Below are 22,936 nucleotides of genomic sequence, written 5' to 3'. Positions count from 1 at the left end.
GTAACGTGCTTGGCACAGCACCTTGTTCAGGCACGCCTCCAGTGAGCAGCGAGTTAGCAATGTTCTTGTCATCACTGGTAGGCCCCAGGTTGAAACGGGAAGCGGTTGAGGATGCCAGATGCCCAGTGCATCTAGAGAGGCATGAACGACCTAGGCCAGCGTTTCTCAAAGGGAGTCCTGGGAGCCGGCTGCTTGTTGATGTTGTAGACTCTAGGGTGGAGGTCCAGGAACCACCATTTTTTTTCCCAAAAGATTTATTTAGTTATTCAGAAGGCAGAGCAACAGAGAGGGAGGGATACACACACAGAGAGAATCTCCCATCTGTTGGCTCACTCCCCAAAAGGCCACTACAGCCAGAGCTGGGACAGGTGGAAGCCAGGAGCCTGGAACTCCATCTGGGGCTCCCATGAGGGTAGAAGAGAACCAAGCACTTGTGCCATTTTTTATGGCTTCCCCAGGTGCATTAGCAGGGAGCTGGATCAAAAGCAGAGTAGCCACAAGACTCGAACAAGCACTCCAATGTGGGATGCCAGCCTTGCAAATGGTGGCTTAACCCACTGGGCCATAAGACTGGCCCCAGGAAGCAACATTTTAAAAAACCTTGATGCACATTTAATTATGAGGTCTGGTATTTACCTAAGAACTGGTTAAGCCCCCGTCTGGGTTAGGAGTAATAAATTTTCCTCAGGTTCAGGCTTTCAGCTATAGAAATAGGGATAAATAATCCACATACCTGCTTTATCTTTTATTTTTATCTGCTAAGAGGGAGGCTGTGATTGGAGGGTAAATCTAGTAATTACATAGCACTGCATGTTGAGGGGCTGTGGGTTAAGCTACCATTTGCAATGCAGGCATCCTATATCGGAGCACCAGTTTGGGGTCTAGCTGTTCTGCTTCCAATCCAGCTCCCTGCTAATGCACCCAGGAAAGCAGCAGATGATGGCCCAGGTACTTGGGTTTCTGCGCCCACTTGGGAGATCTGAATGGACCCTGGCTTTGGGCTGGCCCAGTCCTGGTGATTGTGGTCATTCAGGGAGTCCATCAGTGAGTAGAAGATTTCTCTTGCTATCCGTCTTCTCTGTCACTCTGCTTTCAAACAAACAAATGAATCTTTGAAAAAAAAATACTATTGCATATGGAAAAGATGGCATAACATATTTTCTAATAGTTTCAAAGTGTAAGATGTCACAGAAAAGACAGCACTTGTTAAGACGGCTCTTCGGAAATGCTCGGTCTCCACATCTGCTCCTCCGGGGAGAGACGAAGTCGCTGAAGTGCTGGAAGACAGGGCCACTTGAAGAGCATGTGGATAAGCACTGCTCTCTCTGCTTGGCAGGGCAGCACTAAAACTGTTCACGTGTGCAGATGGGACTGGCGAAGGGCCCTGACGACCAGGCAGGAATCCCAGAGCCAGAGACACTGCCCTTGTCGGGACACAAGTGCAGACCCCTGCAGGGCTGACTCCAAGTGCACCCTATTCTTCTGCTCTATCTTTTCCACAAAAAGCTTTTTGCTGCCTAAAAAGTGCAGCCCTCTCTTTCTGCAGCCCTGACCTCTGGATATCACTCTTACTCCTCTGCTGAAACAAACAAGTGACTCTGCTGAGGGGCAGCAGAAAACAATCACACAGTTGACCCTCCAACGGTAGGTCTTTACGCCGAATGAGTATCCGAGTGTGGAAGGTATATGCAGTTCGAGCTGGAGCACAGATCCTGGGCGGATCTAGGCCTTACGTGAAAAGCTCTGAGAGGCTCAGTTCCTGTGCGTGCTCTGGTGACCAACAGCAGGAATGAGAAAAGCCCTAACTGACAGGATCTGCTCTGCTGTCTTCATGGCTTGACGTGTCTAAGGAGAAAGGAAGCCCCTCCTGTCACTGCACCAAGAAAGCATCCCCAGGGAGGCCCACCCCACTGCAGCAGCCAGGAGGGATTTTTTTTTTTTTTTACCTTTGCACTTTCTGGATACTCCTCCGGGGTTCGGTGCAGCAGAACGTGCCCTTTGCTGGGGCTATTTATATATATACAGTTGGCAGCCACGTCATCAGGCACGGTGAGTTTGTCATAGCGGTGGTCACTCATCTGCTGCATGATCTAGAATGAGGAGCAAAGCAGGCCTAAGCACAGTGACCGGCAGCCTCCAAAGGCAGCCAGGATGATGGGCCAGGCTTGCACCCAAGGCCTCGGACTGTTTCTCTGGCCATGTTCTCACTCCTTACCTCCACCCTGTTATCTGAAGAGGGAAGCCTGCGGAAGCTATGATTCTTTGGAAGAATTGCAAATATTCTTGTTCTTTTAAAGGATGTGTCTCTGATTTTTTTTAAGGTTTTAAGACCAGGACATATTTTCCTACCTTTTTCTTATAAGATCGATCAGTAAGATGTAAAATGGCCACAGATACAAAATACCTAGCAGGGCAACCCTAGTCTGTAGGAAAGACCCAGCAGTAATCAGGGTGATCAATACTCTGCTTTAGCAATAACCACACACACACACACACACACACATGAACAATGTGCTCTTCTGTGTACATTTCAGTTGAATTCATCTAACTGTTGGCAGGTGACGCTCTTCCCACAATAAGTGTAAAAATCACCTGGATATTCCTGGGTAACACCCTCACGGATTCTGGGTTGGCATATTTGGGATGGGACACAGAAATTTGCATTTTGAAAAGCCTCCAGGGAATTCTGAGGCACGGGGTCCCTGAGTCACACTTGGAAAAAAACTGACAGATCAGTTCTTCAAATGATACATTTACTAGTACTTAGCATAAAGTGAGAACACAAAAATGAACTCTGCAGAAAATCTAAAATATTGATACCTCATCCTTACCACCTAACACAACCAAAACCTTCGAAATCCAACACCCTCAAATAACAAAAGTATCCAAATACCAAAAATATGTATTATTTTAAGCTTAGTCATGCAGATTTTTCTATTCTTTAAAAATACTTTAAATATTTATTTTTATTTACTTGTGAGAGAGAGAGAGAGAGAAAGAGAGAGAGAGAGAGAGAGAGAAAGAGAGAGAGAGAGATCTTCTACCTACTGGTTCAATCCCCAAATGCCCTCAACAGCTGAGGCTGGGCCAGGCTGAAGCCAGAGCCATGATGCCAGGAACTCAGTGCAGGTTTCCCAAGTACATGGTCTGTCATCTGTTGCCTCCCAATGTGCACATTAGCAGGAAACTGGAATCAGAGGTAGAACCAGAACTCAAACCCAAACTCAAATTCCAATACGGAATTCAAGTGTCCCAAGCAGAGTCTCAACTGCTGGGCTAAAGACCTGCTCTTTCCATTCTTTGTCAAATCCATACGTTTTCAGGACTCTGCAGAAATGCCATGAAAATATAACATGATCTTCTCCACAATGTGGTTCTAGTCTACCTTTGCAGCCACGTCCCCTTTTACTCTATGGTATTTGTGTAGAAATGTGTGTTAGATAATTAGGCAGGCAAGCCTGCTCAGTCATGACATCAGACCGCATGACTGATGGTTTATGGAAGTGCAGAAGAGAGATGGCAGAAAATGCATTCCTAAGGCAGCGTAAAAAGTGGCACACGGTAAGCCTTCCTGACTCCCCAGTCAGGTCAATCTGTCACAACTTCCGGTGTGGACTGTATCGAAGGGGGAGATAGCTCATGGATCATCTGATAAGGGATGGAATGCCCGTCACATAGAAGGAAACAATAGGTAGGAACAAGGATGAGCTGGAGCACTTATGAAAGGATGAGATGCATAAACAGGTCACAGACCCTGTTTTCCAAGATTACAGTCCCCTGGAGAAGACTGAAACTCTAACAGATAATTATATGACACTATCTGTTACATTAAGGACTGGCAGGACACCATGCTAACCGTTTTACATTTCTTACTTAATTTCAGAATTCCCATTTTACAGGTGAAGATATGGGACTGAGAGAGGTCACATTATTTGCTCACAGTCACATGAGTACATTCAAATCCAAATCTGTACAACTTGACATTTCTCATAATCATCTCTGTTCTCTTTCTGACCCTCCACAGCTGCAGCAGGTATCGCCCTCCTGCCAATGACTATTCACAGCTGCTTTTCCCCATACATTATTTATAGTGCCATTGATTATCTTTTCACATATAGTCCTCTTACGCCATTGTGCAGTCTGGTGTAGCTAAAGGACTTGAGTGGACATCTCTCCTTCACTTTTAGTTATAATGATCTCTTGGGAGACCTTGCTCGTGGACTGGCTCAGCTAGGGTTGGATCCTTCTTTAGAGCCCTGATCCAGGAACCTCAGATGTATTCCAACCTGTGGCACCTGAGCAGTTAAAGCTGCTTCTGAAGATGAACTTTTCTCAGCAAATTAGCAACCTACTCCACTCAGCCCTCCTTCTAAAATGGATGTGCCCAGAAATAACATAAAAAATTTAATAGAAAAATAAATCCGTACTCCGGGAGCTCTCTTCTACTATGAACTGCTACTTAATTATTTTTCACGCAGACTTTCTTTCTGGCACTTTCCAGAATACAATAATAGTAGCTTCCATTTATTATTGTGTGGGAAGGAGCACAGTAGGATAATGAGCTCTGGAGTCAGACCTGGGTTTCAGTCTGAGCACAACCTTTACTAGCTATGTAGATTTAAGCTAGCTGGTTTTCTTGCTTGCTTGCTTTGACTTCTTGGTTTCATCACCTATAAAACTGGGATAATAGTTTTTCATATACATATGGTGTAACTTAAATGAAAATAAGGTATATACTAAGGTAAGTAATAATCCCTTTTAAGCTACTAATATTTTATGATAGCATGACCAGTCTGCAATGCCATCTACTACTCTGTCAAACTTTGATCTTCAGCCTCATTCTACAGATAGCCTGTTTTGGAAGTCAACTTTATTCTTTTTTTTTTTTTTTGAAAGATTTATTTATTTATTTGAAAGTCAGAGTTACATAGAGAGAGAAGGAGAGGCAGAGAGAGAGAGAGAGAGAGAGAGAGAGAGAGAGAGGTCTTCTATCTGCTGGTTCGCTCCCCAGTTAACCACAGTGGCTGGAGCTGCACCCATCTGAAGCCAGGAACCAGGAGCTTCTTTCAGGTCTCCCATGCGGGTGCGGGAGTCCAAGGACTTGGGCCCATCTTCTAGTGCTTTCTCAGGCCATAGCAGAGAGCTGGATCGGAAGTGGAGCAGCCCAGGCTCGAACTGGCACCCATATGGTATGCTGGCACTGCAGGCAGAGGCTTTACCACTATGCCACAATGCCAGCCCCCAATCTTTATTCATAAATCCATGGAAGACTATACCCACTATATTTTCTTAGTGGTTTCTTTAGCCTTCTTTCCAAGACCTCATTTTTTGGCAAGTAAGTCTTGCAGGCTTAACATCCCTCTGCCTAGATCCCTAGATTTTTCAAAATATGGATAAATCTTAATATGAGAATTTGAGTGAAGTTTCTGTCTCTTTAACCAGACCACGAGCTCCTTAAATTCAGGTTTTGGCCCAATGGAGTAGACAGAAAGAAGGATCTGGGTCTGAAGCCTTGCTTAGCCACACACTAATTGTGTGACCTTGGGAAAACAATTTAAGCTCTCTGAGCCTCAATTTCACCAGCCACAAAATGGAATGACAATGTCATATCTATTCCCAATAGGGTAACTCTAAAGATTATTTTAAAAAGGAAGATAATACATGTAAAGTCCTTTGCACTAGTCCCTAGCTCATATTAAATGTGTAACAAGTGTGAGTTCCTGCCCTCCTTTGTTTCTTGCAAGTCTCTTGGCATATAGCAGGTGATCAAAATATGCTTATAATTAATTGGGTACTTTCTTCATTCCTTTCACCTTTTTTTTTTTCTTTGACAGGCAGAGTGGACAGTGAGAGAGAGAGAGAGACAGAAAGGTCTTCCTTTGCCGTTGGTTCACCCTCCAATGGCCGCCGCGGCTGGCGCATCGTGCTGATCCGAAGCCAGGAGCCAGGTGCTTCTCCTGGTCTCCCATGGGGTGCAGGGCCCAAGCACTTGGGCCATCCTCCACTGCACTCCCTGGCCACAGCAGAGAGCTGGCCTGGAAGAGGGGCAACCGGGATAGAATCCGGCGCCCCGACTGGGACTAGAACCCCGTGTGCCGGCGCCGCAAGGCAAAGGATTAGCCTATTGAGCCACAGCGCCGGCCTCCTTTCACCTTTTCAAAGGATATGGAGAACCTCAGGAGTATACTGTGATGAACTATGAGCAATCGCATATGCAAACAATCGCATTCCCTAAGGAAAACAAGATATGGGGGCGGACACTGTGGCACAGAGGGTCAAGCCGACACTTGTGATGCTGTCATCCCGTAATGGAGCTACGGTTCAAGTCCAGGCTGCTCTAATTCTGATCCAGCATTCTTGCTAATGTGCCTGGGAAGGCAGTGGGTGGTGGGAGACCTGGTCGGAGTTCCTGGCTTCAGCCTGGCCCAGACCTGGCTATTGAGGCCATTTAGGGAGTGACTCAGTAGGTGGAAATTTATTCTCTCTCTCCCTGCTACTCTCCCCACTCCCAGCCCTAGCAATGCTTTGCCTTTCAAATAAGTAAACAAACAAAGAAACAAACAAATCTTTTTCTTTTAAAAGCTATGATCCATGTCCAAAAACAGGAATATAATTTATTACTTAATGTGGAACTTGGTTAAAATCAGAGTCCAGGATTCATTTTTGTCTTAAAGCAACACAGATGGGCACTCTACTCAATAGGAGTGGTGGACCTTAGGTGAACTTGAGAGTATGTAATACCTAAAGGCATTAAAACAAAAAGAGAAAAACACCTGTGTACAGCAAACCGAACACCTAAGTTTGTGACTCCTGATTAAACAGCCCCCAGACTCAGTGCTTAAACTGACTTCTTCATGTGCAGAACTGGGGCTGTCTCCATACGCATACAGCAGTTAGGGTTTGTGAAACTTTCCAGCCATTGCTTTTGGTCAGTCTGGCCAATGAGTTTCCCTCAGGTGCAGGAATGGGAGATTGCACTGTGTCTGAATCTCTGTTTCTCGTGTGCTGCGGAAGGCAGACCACGATGGTCTGACTGCTCATGTTGGTGGGCAGAACTGAACTGTCTTCCTTTCAGGTGGGCCTGGTTTACTGGGGGAGTTCAGGATTTCTTCCAGAACCTTATGGAGACCATTTCCTAGGCCAGAGGTTTACTAAATAGGACACCAGTGATCCAAGGACCTAGAAGAAGTTCTGAACACATAGCATGCACAGCCACTACTACCCGGTCAAGTTACAGACACAAGTAAAACAGACTCCAGAAAACCTGGTGTTCCCGTTGATTTAGTTTTCTAAGCTATTGGGAGAATTCTGAGGAGCATAATTTGGCACAACACATTCAAGCTCTGTGCTCCCAGCACTCTAAGCACCAGCTGGCTTTCCGGATGATTCACCGCACTCTTTATCCATAAAGAAGTCACGCACGTCTGTCAGTACCGAGTGAGCTGAAGGAGGAAGCAGCATGGCAGGCGCATGCCTCGGGGGCCTGGGTATCCCTCCACTGGCTCTGGAAGTAGTCTGGGCAAACCCTCCACCTGCCAGGATGACTCATGCACGCCCTGTGACTACAAAGCAGAAACACGGAATGTCGTGCATTCCACAGGAAGTGTTATCGAGGATGTTATCAGTGTTGACTTCTTGTTTATCAGAGAAGAAATAAATGAAACTCTCCAAGGTTGTGCCTACTTCATGAACTGCCAGATTTCACTGGAATAGTGTGGACTTGTGGAGACCAGATGTCCTTCCCCTCTGTGCCTGACTTGGGCTTCAGCTTGCTGCAGGTTCTGTCCCCACCGCCCAGCCTCACCTCCAAGACTGAACAACCCTCTCCCCCGACCCCAATTCCTCATTGATTTGTTGTTAATGACATCTGAGATCCTAATTGCAAATGCCCCCCGGCCCCCTCCCCCTGTCTCTCCCTTTCTCTGCCTTATATTTGTAACTTATAGCTTCTGGTAGTGATATTCCTAGAATTACTGACACAAGGGCCAGTACCCAACCTAGAATTGTTTGAGGATACTTTCATTTTTTTTTCATTACAGAGAGGAAAAGAATTACATTATCTTTAGTGGGGGAGTAATTTACTGCTGAGAATAAATGAAGTAATCCACTGATAAATTCTGCTGAGAGTTACTCTTAAAATAAATGCCTCAATAAAACCACCAAAGCCACCTTAGGAAACAGTTTCCAATTAATTTATCAAGGCCCCATGGTTATCCATTTTAAGGCAGATTTTTAACATGTGCCAAAAGAAAGGACTTTTAATAAGGAACAGGACCCATTAGAGCAGTGAGTGGTTCTGCTTAACTGTGGAAAGAAAAAAAATACAACAGCTATGTCAGCACAGTCTTTCTAAACAAAAAGGATTTAGGTAGTGTCTAACTACAGATAATAAACAAGAGATACTCTCCCCCGGCCCCGAAAAAGCTAGAGGTACTTTCTAAACTCAATGAGTGTCTTTTTTTTTTTTTTTTTTTTGGATGAACAACAGGTTTCTTTATTCCCATCAAAGTGAACATTTTCCTTTTTCACTTGTTGGGATCATCTGAATGAGATAGCTTGCCACTGAGTTATAGCTGGGTTCAGAAGACACGTGTACATGTACGATGCGGGGAACCCGCCATTCAGAGGGGGTTATGATGGGAGAGATTCAGGGTGGGGGCACTCTCTCTACCATCTTGCCCCTGTGAGCTCTGAAACAGGCACAGTAAGGATCTGTGCACACAGCCTGCCTGGCAGGGTGTTCCCCCAAAGAGCCAGCCTCCAAAGGCCTGAGCCGTGGCAAGGCTGGGAAAGGAGCAAAGCTTTGTTTCCTCTTGGTGGATGCAACGAGTCTTTGTTAAAGGATGAGCATCCTTCCAAATATCCCGGGAATGCAGCTGTTGGGCCCTTCAGGTCTATGTTTCCACATTTTTTCCCTAGAAAAGTCTGGAGGAGGTGGGACTGTTTCAGAGCTCCATGTAAAGTGTCCTTTCAGCCCCGGGGGCTGTACTTCCTGCTTCTCACTGTGCCTGAGCCAGAACGGAAAGGAGAGTGCAGCTAACCCCTCTACGCGTCACTGCAAATTCCTCTCCTTCCCAGCAGATTACTCCATATCCTGAGAGGCCCCAGGCTTAACTGAATAACGCTGGGCTTGGTGGAAGACGTGAGAAGTCAAGTTGCTGTTCCACGTGCTTTTCCCAGTTGGTGCAAAATAACTGCAGAAGTTATTACTGGCATTGGATACAACTGGAGTTGGGTTCAATTGAACAATCCTTTATGGAGTGCCCTCCTTAGGCTAGGGGCTATGGCAGCGCAAGGTAGGAATGAAATGCAAAGATAACCTAGTCACAGGTTCTACCTCCAGGAGAAGAAAATTCATAATTTAAAGCAGGACAAGCATGGGAAGGATCTGCAGGCTGAGAGAAGAAAGTCAACCTCATATTTATCATAGGCACCTCCTTAATGAAGAAGGCACTCAGTTGTGGAGAGGCAATGGCAGAGAATCGTCTTGGCTACGTTGTCGTGTCGCCGTGGTCTGTTACACAGCTGCTGGCTTGGAGGAACTGGCCTTGCTCCCCAGAGAGGAGCTGTCACAAAATAGAGTGGGAACTATCTGGCTGTCCGCCCAAGATAATTTGCACGGTTAGTTGTATTCACAAACAGGCATTTCCGGGAGTTCCCAATATTTCTGGGAATTTTCTCATCCAAAGGACTGGAAGGCAGCTCCATTCTCCTGTTTCTTACTCATACTTTGTATTACAGCAAGTATGTGACAAACAAAAATCCTAGGCTATGTTGTTTCACACAACACTTTAGGACTTATTGGCCAAATACGGATATTTAGATATTTAGAGATGTTTAGGAAATGTTTAAAACACACTTTTGGCTTGCTCATAATTGATCCTCCTATGATAAACTCATGTGTACCCACCTCAACGTATCAAAACTGCAACAATATTAAAGGCAATTGATGATAGAGTATGTGGAGACACACAATTCTGAGTTTGCTCAAACACATTTCCTAATTTCTACTGGATATTGAAAACCGTTGGTTTGCTTATTCATCTATCTGTCAAGGGTTTATTGAGGGCCTCACACTATAAGGCATCAAGCCCTGGCAATCCTCTTAAGCCATATAACTATGGGTAACATTCTAGAACTGAGGTCATACTTTCATGTTTCATAGTCTTCCCACAGATCATCTTGAAAGACATGGTCTTTTTAACATTCTCTTTGAATTGGGCTGTGCAGATCCTAAGAATGAGGTTGCATGGCTCTTTTTAGTTGGTCTAGGCAAACTTTCATTGCCAAATATTCCCTTCAAAGTCAACTGCCATTTTCTCCACAAATTGTCTCCCATATTTGGAGATCACGTGAACTTCGTGACTATGTGGGGGAAAGACTTCTATTGTTTGACAATAAGCACAGGTCACACAAGCCATTTCTGGGGAGACCCTCTGAAACAGTGACCTCTGGGGAAGACTGGTAAAGGCTCCCACACTCCGAGGAGGAAAACTCTGAGCTCTGTGGAGGGCTGGGGTGCAGGGCATGGGCAGTAGGAATAAACAGTTGGGAATGTCTCTGAGTGAGTCACAGCTCTGACGAGGTTTTGATATCTATGGCGGAGAGGAAAGAAATTCAGACCACAGCACCCTTACTAAAATGCAAAATCTGAGCTCTTACCCACTTTGCTTATCCCTGCCTAGGTAACCTTTAATCTTCCTGCTTTCACTCTTGTGTCTTGTATGTGAGTACAGTAGACAGCTGGCTACTTTGCCATTAAGACCACACCCTGGCTGAGCTTCCCCAGATGCCTGACCACAATACCCTTCCCCACCCTACATCCTACCATTAAGTAAGAATTCTCAGGTATTGGGGGCTTGCTGATCTGTGAGATCCCCTTGGGCCTTTGGACAACAAGAAATGGGTGGACCATGTATTGAGTCATTCACTATCTACTGATGCATTCATCGATCCTTCCCCCATTTCTTGCAGCAACCCTGTGTAGTGGGTTATATAACCTCTATTTTTACAGAGGAGAAAACCCATCATTCAGAGAAATTCAGTAATTTGAGTTACACACAAACATGGCAAACTGAGGACTGAAGCCCAGGTGTGTCAATCTCCACATGTCCATGTTTTTCCCATCAGCCCTGTCACCTTGAGAGACCACACTCAGGAATCACTCACTGGCAGCCCACAGGCCAATTTTTCCTGTAGACAGAGTCTGACATTCACATATTTTTAAAAGTTTGCATTTGAATACATTTTGGACAGAGTATCTGGCCCATGAAGTCATCTGAGTTTGCTACCAGACTACAGGATTTGGTGTCCTCAGAGCTGGCTACTCTGTTCTTTAAGAAGAGAAAAGCCTTGGGTGGAAAAGGAGAGTGCCTGAGGAGGCCTTCTGGCCTCTAGAGCAGAGGGCAGGCTCCGCAGGGGACAGACAGGAAACGGCCCAACATGCACGCTTGGCTTTGATGCCCAGGACCTGCCTGTTCACCCCAGCCCCATCCCTAGTAGATTAACACATATTCTCTGTAGGAGCCGATGAGTGTCTGCTTATCTCATCAGTAGGGCATGCATCAAACCATGTGTTTTCTTATTTATTTATTTTTTTTACAATAATTGTGAATGCTTTGCTCTGAGTCCTTTAAAGTCTACTTGACCATTTGTGGGAGGCTTAAGGAGGGTCTGTGCCCATGACTGAGTGTTCTTTTTCCCTGTGGTACAGGGTAAAGAAAACCGTCACTGGGGATTCCCAACAATACTACCACTGTCTTCAACTTTACTGCCTCGGAGACTGTAAAAAAAAGTCTTCAGCACTTGTACAGTGCTCTGAGATCCTCCCTTCTAGGCAGCAATGTGCTGATACATGCAGGGGAAAGTGCATGCATGATGTACTCACATGAGCCTATGAAAAATTTTCTGATATAAAGGATGGGTAGCACACAATTTACAAATAATGAAACAATATTCTTCACTGGAAATTACATTTTTTCAGTTGGTTCTCACAGAATGCTTTTGTTGATTTTTGCATAGTTTGTGTATCTCAGGCTAACTTAAAGAGACAATGAACAAATCAGTGCAGTTTTAACATGGCTGTTGGCCGATAGCTTTCACACTAATGGGAAAACCAAGTGAGACAGTGGTGAGTGCTGTGGTGCAGAAGGCTGAGTTGCCACTTGGAGTCCTGGCCACTCTCTGCTTCCAATATAGCTTCCTGCTATTTGCACGTAGGAAAAGAGCAGTTTATGGCACAGGTGGTTGGGTCCATGCCACCCATGTAGGGGACTTGGTTGGGGTTCCTGGATTTGGCCTTGCTAAAGTCTAAGTATTGTGGGCCTTTGGAAAGTGAACCAAAGAACTCTCTCTCTTTATCTCTCCTCCTCTTTCTTCATTCTACCTTTCAAACAACTAAACTATATATGTCTTTTTCTTCCCCCCAAGATTTAAGAAGGCGGGAGCCAGGAGCTTCTTCCAGGTCTCTCACATGAGTGTTGGGGTCCAAACACTTACACCACCTTCTGATGTTTCCCCAGGTGCATTAGCAGGAAGCTAGACTGGAAATGGAATGACCAGGATTCGAACTGGCACCCATATGGGATGCCAGCACTGCAGGTGGTGGCCTTACCTGCTATGTCACAGCTCCAGCCCTATAAATTTTAAAGACAACGAACATTAAAAAAAAAAAAAAAAAAAGGAAAGTGAAACTGAAGACATATGAAACTGAAATTTTTCTTGTTTGATAATGATGTGGGAGTGACTTCTTTGCTGAATAGTATGATAGATTTGAATACTGAAAGAAGAATATTTCTTAATTTTCCCTGAATACAATGGCTACATGTATGATACATTTTTAAGTTTAATGTTTGTCATTAAAATTTTTACACCACTTTTGTCTAGACAATGAATAAAATGATAAATCATATTCTTGTATGTACGATTTGCTGATTCTTGTGGTGTATTGTGGTGTATTATTTGATAGGTAGAGTTATAGACAGTGAGAGAGACAGAGAGAAAGGTCTTCCTTCCATTGGTTCACTCCCCAAATGGCCGCTACAGCTGGCACTGCGCCGATCTGAAACCAGGAGCCAGGTGCTTCCTCCTGGTCTCCCATGGGGGTGCAGGGGCCCAAGCACTTGGGCCATCCTTCACTGCCCTCCCAGGCCACAGCAGAGAGCTGGACTGGAAGAGGAGCAACCGGGACTAGAACTGGTGCCCATATGGGATGCTGGCACCACAGGTGGAGGATTAACCAAGTGAGCCATGGCGCCGGCCCCTAAATTTTTATTTTTTTACTTGAGAGGCAGGCACACACACAGAACTCCTCTAACGTCCTGGTTCCTGGATTACAACACAAGTGGCCCGTCCTAGAAAGTGACCCCAAGTCACCCTCCACCTCCTTGTCAATGCCATAGATAACTCCAGCTTTAAAATCTGGATAATGGGGCAGGCATTGTGATGCCAGCATTCCGTATGAGTACAGGTTCAAATCCTGACTGGTTCACTTCTGATCCAATTCCCTGCTAATGCGCCTGGGAAAGCAGTGGAAGATGGTTCAAATGTTAAAAAAAATTGGATCATTCAATTTTTGCTTCTTCCTGGGCAGACAATATTTGGGGATTATGAAATACTCTGATGGTACATAATATCATAAATACTTGGAAGGCAGGATGGCAAACTGGATTTGCTAAATAGGACTCAAATTCATTGAATCTCTTAAACATACAAAAAAAAAAGGACTTAGTGGCTGAATGGAAACTTAACATTCCAACTGTTCTATGGGTAAAAACTGAAATGAGAATTCATGGTCTACATTCTTAAACTCAGCTCCAATTTGAATTTTTGCTTTTGTTCTCTTGTTTTTCTCTTTTATGGCATCTTTTTTTTTAAAAGATTTATTTATTTATTTGAAAGTCAGAATTACACAGAGAGAGAAGGAGAGGCAGAGAGAGAGGTCTTCCATCCGCTGGTTCACTCCCCAGTTGGCCGTAACAGCTGGAGCTGCATTGATCTGAAGCCAGGAGCCAAGAGCTTCTTCTGGGTCTCCTGGGTGGGTGCAGGGGCCCAAGGACTTGGGCCATCTTCCACTGCTTTCCTAGGTCATAGTAGAGAGCTAGATCGGAAGTGAAATTGAACCGATGCCCACAGGGGATGCCAGCACTGCAGGCAGTGGCTTTACCCACTAGGCCACAGCACTGGCCCTAGCATCTTTCTCTCTCTCTCTTTTTTTAAAGATTGGTTGATTTATTTGAAAGTCAGAGTTATAGAAAGAGGGAGAGGCAGAGAGAGAAACAGATTTTCCATTTGCTGGTTTACTCTCCAAATGGCTGCAACAGCTAGGGCTGGGCAAGACCAAAGATAGTAGCCAGGAGTTTCACAGGCCTCTCATGTGGGTGGCAGGGTCTCAAGTACTTGGACCATCTTCTGCTGCTTTCCTGGGCACATTAACGGGGAGCTGGACTGCAAGTGGAGCAGCCAGGACTTGAATAAGTGCTCACATGAAATGTTGGCATTGAGGGTGGTGGCTTAACCTGCTGTGCTACAACACTGGCCCCTTACATCATCTTTTCCTTTATTTCTAGTTATTTGTAAACTGCTTTTATGAAACGAGGTGAAGTACAATTATATAATTTCAAACAGATCTTTTAAAACATCCTTTTTGATTTTGATTTGAAAGTTATTAAAAACACAAGTTTGTTGCGAAGGATTCAAATATGAAAAGTTCTATTGGGTCTCACTGCATACATTTGTTAACATTCATTGATTATATATTTAAAAATTATAAGGGGTCAGCATTGTGGTCCACAGGACTAAGCTGCCACTTGGGATGCTCCAATCCCATACAGGAGTGTCTAAGATTGAGTCCCGCATCTGCTTCTGATCCAGTTTCCTGCAATGTGTAGGGGAGGCAGTTTGTGATGGCTCAAGTAATTTGGGATATCCTGCCACTGACATGAAAGACCTGGACTGAGTTCCAGACTCTGAGTTTCAGCTTGGTCCAGCTCTGGCTGTTGCACACACACAGGGAGTAAACCAATGGATGGAAGGCTCCCCTCCCCACTTCTCCCCTCCCCTGCCCTCCCCTCCTTCCTCTTCTCTTCTAAGATTTATTTTATTTATTTGAAATTCAGTGTTACAGAGAGGCAGAGAGGTGGGGGGGAGGGGGAGAAAGTCTTCCATCTGATGGTTCACTCCCCAAATGGCCGCAATGGCTGGAGCTGTGCTGATCTGAAGCCAGGAGCCAGGAGCTCCTTCTGGGTCTTCCATGCGGGATAAGGGACCCAAAGACTTGGGACACCTTCTACTGCTTTCCCAGGCCATAGCAGAGAGCCAGATTAGAAGTGGAGCAGCCGGGACTTGAACCGGCACCCATATGGGATGCTGGCACTTCAGGCAGTGATTTTACCTGCTATGCCACAGTGCTGGCCTCCAGAAGATTTCTCTGTCTGCTTCTCCTTCTCTGTCCCTCTGCCTCTCAAATAAACAAAAACTTTTCAAAAATAAATTTTATTGTGTGGAAATTATACCTCAATAAAGCTGATTTTATAAAAAGTTCTCTCCCTGCTCTAACCATCTTTCAGATTTCCAACAACTCTTGTTTTTTAAAGATTTATTTATTTGAAAGGCAGAGTCAGAGAAGCAGAGGAAGAGAGAAAGAAAGGTCTTCCACCCGCTGGTTCACTCCCCAGATGGTCATAACGGTCAGAGCTGCGCTGATCTGAAACCAGGAGCCAGGAGCTTCTTCCAGGTTTCCCACATGGGTACAGGGGCTGAAGGACTTGGGCCATCCTCTACTGCTTTCCCAGGCCATAGCAGAGAGCTGGATCACAAGTGGAGCAGCTGGGACTCGAACTGGTGCCCATATGGGATGCCAGCAGTACAGACCAGGGCTTTAACCTGCTGCACCACAGCGCAGATCCCTCCAATAACTCTTAAAATCCTGAAGTCTCGGCCGGCGCCACGGCTCACTAGGCTAATCCTCCGCCTAGCGGCGCCGGCACACCGGGTTCTAGTCCCGGTCGGGGCGCCGGATTCTGTCCCGGTTGCCCCTCTTCCAGGCCAGCCCTCTGCTGTGGCCAGGGAGTGCAGTGGAGGATGGCCCGGGTGCTTGGGCCCTGCACCCCATGGGAGACCAGGAAAAGCACCTGGCTCCTGGCTCCTGCCATCGGATCAGCGCGGTGCGCCGGCCGCAGCGCGCTGGCTGCGGCGGCCATTGGAGGGTGAACCAACGGCAAAAGGAAGACCTTTCCCTCTGTCTCTCTCTCTCACTGTCCACTCTGCCTGTCAAAAAAAAAAAAAAAAAAAAAAAAAAAAAAATCCATTAAAAAAAAAAAAAAAAATCCTGAAGTCTCCTGATGCAATTTCCTCTGCAAGACAGACTCACTCAGAGCCCAACTTTGGGTGAGGAGCAAAGCAGAGCTGCCAATCAGGACTCAAAGTGTCACATCCTTCCTGTCACTGAATCTCCCACCTTCATACACCCTGGTTCTCTCTCAAGATCCTTCTCAAATTCTCCCTAACCAGCTTCAGAGACGGGAACAAACTGATCTGTTTCTCCTTTCTCCTGGCACTATCCCTGCTTGTAGAATTTGGCATCATGTTTGTTTTCATGCCACTGGACTAGACAGAGGGAAAGAAGGCAGACTTTATTCAAGTCTGAGGGTCAATGTGCCTGAGAATTAGTGTAATGAGAACTCACTGCAGAAACCTTGTATTATAATGTGAAAATGTTACCAGAGAGCAAGGCACTATATGGAAAACATGATAAATATCCTTCACCCTGTAAGCGTTTGCCACTAAAAAGACCCACAGCTTTAGAGAAAAGTTAGCACTTCATAAGCATTTATATTTCCATAACCTGGGGGATGATTATGCATGATTTTCCTTCACATGAGAGCTATTTCCCTAAAGTGCCAGTTATTTTACTCAACATGGTATTATTCTGAATGATTTTAGGAGGCATTTTCTGTGCAAGGACATAGCAATTGACTAAGGGATAATTTTCTCCCCCTGCCCTCAAATGCTAATGTGGGAAGTGGTATCTGATGAGTTCCAGACAGAGTCATTGTTCATCACAGTGTGGTCGCTGGATTACCTGTTTCAGAATCACACAGTGGTTTCGGGGCTCCCTCCTGGTCTTGCTGGATCTGAATATCTCATGGTGACTCCCTAGGATGTGATGTGCATTTTATATCTGTACTAAACGTGATTCTCAGGTATGTGAAAATTTAAGAACCACTAACATAGGCTGTTCAAATTAAATTAACATGATCCTTACACATAAGTGTTATTACGACTTTTACTGGTAATCACAAATATAATAGATTCAGCCCCTTTCATTTAGCTTCTAATTGTATTCTTCTTTTTTTTTTTTCTATGGAACTCTGTGAGTCGCTTCTGGATATGTGGTCACATTTTGAACTTGGTCTCACTTCAGAAAAAGATAAAAGGGAATGGCTTATGTAACCTGTTTCCCTAGCTGGCTTTGTATATCTGCAGACAGAGGGTGTTATGAGTAATATGGGGTCTCAGTTGCAGCAGTAGAATCACCCAGGGATAATATTGAAAAATCAAGATTTGGAAATATTCTTAGACTGCTGGAGTAATCTGACCCCCAGAAAGATGAAAACAAGCAGAAATTAGAAGTGATTATTAGGAGCAGGGTAATACTAGTGGGATGGATTGTAGGAGTGTGGTAGCACATTTACTTTGCTCCTCCGGCATGTCATTATTTCTAAGGATAGTCCAAATTCTAGTCTTGTATGAGGTACTGGAGACCTTCCCCCCACCAGAGACTAAAGAATAATTCACCATTAAAATGTCATTCCTAATTCAGTGTCTGTGTTTTACCACACGCTTTATTAGCCTTCCACCAAGCAATAGGATACTCATCAACAGCGAAGGCATTTAATACATGTTATTTCCACAGAGAAACAGTAACCTAAAACTCAACCATCCTGCTTCCAGCTCAACTGACACATTCTCTAATCCCTTTAACACCAAAGGTACTGGTGTTGGTGTGGCTGAGGACATCACACAGGTCATGCTGGGATGTACGATTTCAGATCATGGGGCAGAAATCATTCTGGGTTTGTTTGTTTTTGCAAGTCTCTCACCAAATCCATTCAGGCACGAATCAATCTGACAGTGCTAGAGATGGAGGGCATCCATGCATCACTAAAGTGATCTTTTTTGTGGGCCTCGGGAGTAGGTAGATGTAGGTTAGAAAAAATACATGAAAAAAGGGTAAATGACAGAGACTCCAAATTTGGATGAGCCCTGATTCTACTGCTGCCAATGGAAACTGAGACGGATGCCAACCCCTTAGTGTCTTACAAGCTTAGACCCTGGATGTCGACCAGGGCTGCTGCTAGCTGGCCCTGTCTCAGCACTGCTCCACTCCCAAAATATGGAGCCAGGTCAGCAGAATCCAGAAACGTACTCTGGCTCACCAATTTTCAATGGTTCATTCCCTTGTAGGAGAATTGGGAGTTGAGGATTAATTTCACGAAAAGCACCCTGTTTGGGAGTAATTTCTGAAGTCCCTGTGTTCATCACTGCCCCCTCAGTGCCTGGCACAGTCCAGCAGCTCTGTGACAGCCCATCCAAGGGCTGGGCTGATCCCTGGGACTCCCTTTCCAGCCCATCAGCCACAATGCTCCCGTCCTGCTGTAACGGGCTTTCCCCTCTGCACCGCCTGTTCAGTTTTCACGGCTGCCTTCCTACTTCAGTCCCTCCTCTCATTTATCCCTGGACCACGTGATGGCTTCTGACTAGCTTCATTATGCTCGATCTTTACTCCGTTAAATCGTTACAGGCACAGAGCCAGACAGCTTCTGAGAGGCCACCTTCAGCTTTTACTCCTCTGATTAAAAAACTCTGTGTGGCTCCCTGCAGGCAGCGGATAAGGAAAACCTCCATTCCTCTGGCCAGGGCATAAATTGAACTGTTCTCAACTCGTCCCTTATCTCTCTTTCCCTACACACAGCCCCCACTCTGCAGCCATTGTCTCTTACTTAGAAAAGAGATGTCCCCTGAAGTGTTCTGTTTGTAGCGACCATTTCTCCCGGTGTCAGTCCCTGGCTTCTGCTCCTATAGGTCCACTCACACTTCTCATCACTCGGGATCACTCCCTCCTCAGAGCTCCTATTACCTTTACTGGGAGGCCCCTGAGCCATTTATTAGGCACTTATCTGGGTTCCACTGTAACAGTATCTACCTTTTAATGTTCTCTGCAGTTTCTCTAGTTTAGTCAGAGCAGCCTTGAGGGCAGAGATTTTTTCTCATCCATCTCAGTATCCCTCTGCTTGGGATAATATCTTTCACATAATTGCTGCTCAATGATACTACTGCTGTACCATCAGGAAGCCCAAACTGCCACTGTGATTTCTTCTTTTTTTTTTTTTAAGATTTAATTTATTTATTTGAGAGACAGAATTACAGGCAGAAAGAGGGACAGACAGAGAGAAAGGTTTTCCATCCCCTGGTTCACTCCTCAAATGACCACAATGGCTGGAGCTGGGCCAATCCGAAGGCAGAAGTCAGGAGCTTCCTTTCGGTCTCCCATGTAGGTGCAGGGACCCAAGAACTGGGGCCATCTTCTACTGCTTTCCAAGGCCACAAGCAGGGAGCTGGATGGGAAGTGGAGCAGCTGGGGCCTACTATACCACCGTGCTGCACCTGTGATCTCGTTTAAATCACCTTTTTAAAAATTCCACAAAAGATAAGTTAAGCAAATCTTAGCCTCCCACCCACCCCCCCCCATCAAATTTTGATGTCATTTGTTACATATCCAACTTCATGGTTACAAATGTAATTGAAGATTCCTGAAAGAAGATGGAATGGGGTTGATCTTTGGTTTTCTTTTTTCAAACAGAAATGAAGATGTCTTATCACCTACAGCCACTGAAAGGCCAGTATCACAGTAGCCAAGGGTCTACAGTGAACCCACTTTGGAACAATCCTTATCGCTGGTGCTTTCTAATTATGTGGTTGTTACTTTTGCCAAACAATTGCACATCCCCATGTTTAAGACACAGACTTCACCTTGACTGGCTGTCACAGACTTTCCAATGGGAAGGGATGACGCTTTCTTTCCTAGAGAGGCTGACTCAATTTTGTTTTTTTCAAGAAGAGCCTGGAAACAAGAGACAGGGGTCACACAGGGAGAGCTGGAGGCAGAGCCAGAACGACAATCCATGATTTAGATTCTAATTTCTCTGCTTTACCCTCTTGGCCATTTGGCCCTGTAAACAACTATGCTTCTTTAGTAGAACCAACATGATTATTTTTACAAGTAAATTCTTCTCTAATATCAGGATGATGCAAGTTATTTTGTTTTGTTTTGCTTTTGGCACAGATCTTCACACATCAAGGTCAGGTCCTGTTGTTGGGTTTTTCTGTGTGTTGGGGGAGGGATAAGGAAACATGAGTCAATTGCAAGCTTCCTGTTCTCAGAAAATGGTAACATTAGTGGTTTTGGGTAACTTGGAATATTTCGAAGATGAATTTTAGCATGTCCAATGGATTGAATGATGGTATCCCAATAATTACCCAATTAAGTATTTTATTTCAAGTTTATATAATGTTGAGTTCTAGGTAATAAAAAGGTAATGAGTTTCCAGCTCTCTTTGGCTTTAATTTGGCTACCTGCTCTGCTTTTACTGCTAGGCTAACTGGAATACGTTGCTTTGCATATGACACAGGCATTGGCTTCTTATGGTGCACATTTTGCAGGACTCTAATTCATGTGCTTTTGGAAGTTGCAGGTGTCCTTGAGGGCACTGGCTCTCAGCATAGCCCGTGCTTCAGAAATCACCTGTGGAACTTTTCAAAAATGCAGGTGCCTGGGCTCCACATCAAACCCAGAATTCCAGAATTTTCTGACAGGTTCAGAGCAGTGTGTTTTCTGAAAGCTCCTCTGATGATTTCACACCACATATCTACTGGGACCCACTCGCTGAAGGTTACTTACAGACTTTTTTGTTCATAAACAAGAGTGTTGGCTTGCAAGGACCCTTCAAAGACCATGCACCCCACCACCTAACAGATGCCTGAATCCCCTACCACGTCTGGCAGAGTCAGCTGAACACTCTTTGATGTTCTAGTCCTTAATGGACAGAATGAATTGCACTTTAAATGTAATTTCTTCCGCTTTTACCTCTGACAAGTCCAAAAGAAAATAAAATGCACATCATTATTCCCTTTCTCCCACTTGGCCAATTTTGCCTTCTTTCTGCCTTGGGACTACTGCTAAAATTCAGCATGGCTGTTTTGGTCTCACAGCTTCAAATTATTTATTGCCTTATCATGCCAAAGCATTTTATTTTGGCAACTCCAGCCTTGTTGGCATCCAGCTCTGGGAATATTGTTAGATAAGGCAATTGCTGCCAGGCAAAGCAGCATAAACACTTGGTACAAATTCAAGGGCTATTTGGTTTTGTATTTTAATTTCTTCATACAGACATGGTAGATTAAAAAACGTCATTGTTTTGTGGATCAGTGAATACAACTGGGATGGACAGCCAGATAATAAGACTAAATTAAACATACAATGGGATTGTCAGTATGCCTTTCACAGCAGAGATCCAAAGTGGAAAATCTTGTGGCTACACACTATAATTCCCTGTGACAACAACAACTAAAAATGCACTCTTTATTTTTCCATTTCAATCACCCTGTTGATACCAGTTAGTTCCCATTCTGTCTTTGGGTTTTGCTATTACCGCTCTGTTGTCATTAAAGGAAATTCCAGGCAATAAAAAAAAATACAAAATCCAAACACATTAAGAGTTTTTCCATCTTCTTTTTTTTTATATGGCCATCTATAAAATAACATGGACATTTTTGGAAATAAAATCAAAGCTGAAGTTGAGTCAAAACAAGAGGAAATATTCTTTGAGTGATCTCTATTATATAGTTAGTCATTCAAAAGAAAGCCAGGCTGTGTGTGATGTAATTTAAATTAGCTGCAAAGCAGGCCTCATCCTCATTCAAGGAATTTTATAAATGCAGTTAGTTATTTCACCAAGTAGATAAGAAACCTAAAAGACATTTCCATGAGATGCATTGTGAACATTTTAATTTAAAATTACAAGTCAACTGGAATTACATTTGTTATATTTTAGTTCCATTTACATGACAAAGACACAAAAATGGAGTGATGGCTTCTTAATTCTTTTTTTCACCACATCCGTTTTGTATTTCTATTAAAATAATTTAAAAATAATAGCTTATTGTAATTCAAAAGAATGGAATTATTAATAAATGAAAGAAAGGCCACTGAACAAAATTGTGGATGCCAAAAGGATGACACAATTGGCCTTGGTCTCCTGGTGGGGTGAGGAGGGCGGGGATGCTTCTCTTGCTGCCTGGCCGGCAGATGGCACAGTGCCCCAGCCTGTGCCTCCAAGGCTGGGTCAGTGGCTCGCGCCTCTGATCCCCTTCAGGAGTTTTAGCTAAAGGTCACCGAGACCTCCCCCCTTCCTTCCTTCCTCCTTTCCTTTCCTAAATCCTCCCTTCCTTCCTTCCTTTCATTCTTCCTTCTTACCCACCCCCACTCTTCCCCAGCCCCATCAACTGGAGGACTGAATGCTACCTACCAAGGAGACTGAGTTAAAGATCATTACTGAGAATTACTGTGGGTCCCTCTTGAGGGCAGATATCAGTCTGTCCTTCCATGACAGATAGCATGCAATTAATCCAGGTTTTTGGCATGGATCTAGGAAAGAACAGGGTGAGACGCAGTACAAATTTGCCCTTTCTGATGCCTTTTCCTCCCTTAAAGAGATTAAAAGCAGGCTAGTCTGTAGGAAAGCCAGGCATCATGCAGAGGGGAAGTCAGGGGCTTGGGAGCTCACAGGCCTAGCTGCTGGGAAATAATTATTCCAATAATATAAGACATGTATTTTTCCCAAAATTAAAAAAAGTATCCCATACCAAGCAGTCCTCT

At 44.6% G+C, this 22,936-nt stretch overlaps 1 protein-coding gene across 2 annotated transcripts in view; it reads right to left on the bottom strand.

Moving 5' to 3' along the window:
• The window catches only part of DDAH1 (dimethylarginine dimethylaminohydrolase 1), a 163,653-nt gene that overhangs the window by 4,156 nt on the left and 136,561 nt on the right, over window positions 1–22,936 (bottom strand). For both annotated transcript variants that reach the window (XM_002715885.6, XM_089337110.1), the window contains exon 5: window positions 1,947–2,090. In XM_002715885.6, coding sequence (XP_002715931.4) covers window positions 1,947–2,090 — 144 coding nt within the window. The remainder of the gene's footprint in view (window positions 1–1,946; window positions 2,091–22,936) is intronic.

Source organism: Oryctolagus cuniculus, chromosome 7 (genome assembly GCF_051225735.1).
Source record: "Oryctolagus cuniculus isolate XC-2025 breed Fujian yellow rabbit chromosome 7, ASM5122573v1, whole genome shotgun sequence".
In the NCBI taxonomy this organism is placed as follows: Eukaryota; Metazoa; Chordata; class Mammalia; order Lagomorpha; family Leporidae; genus Oryctolagus; species Oryctolagus cuniculus.
Note: the sequence above shows the minus strand (reverse complement) of the source record. Positions and strands in the feature narration are given on the sequence as shown.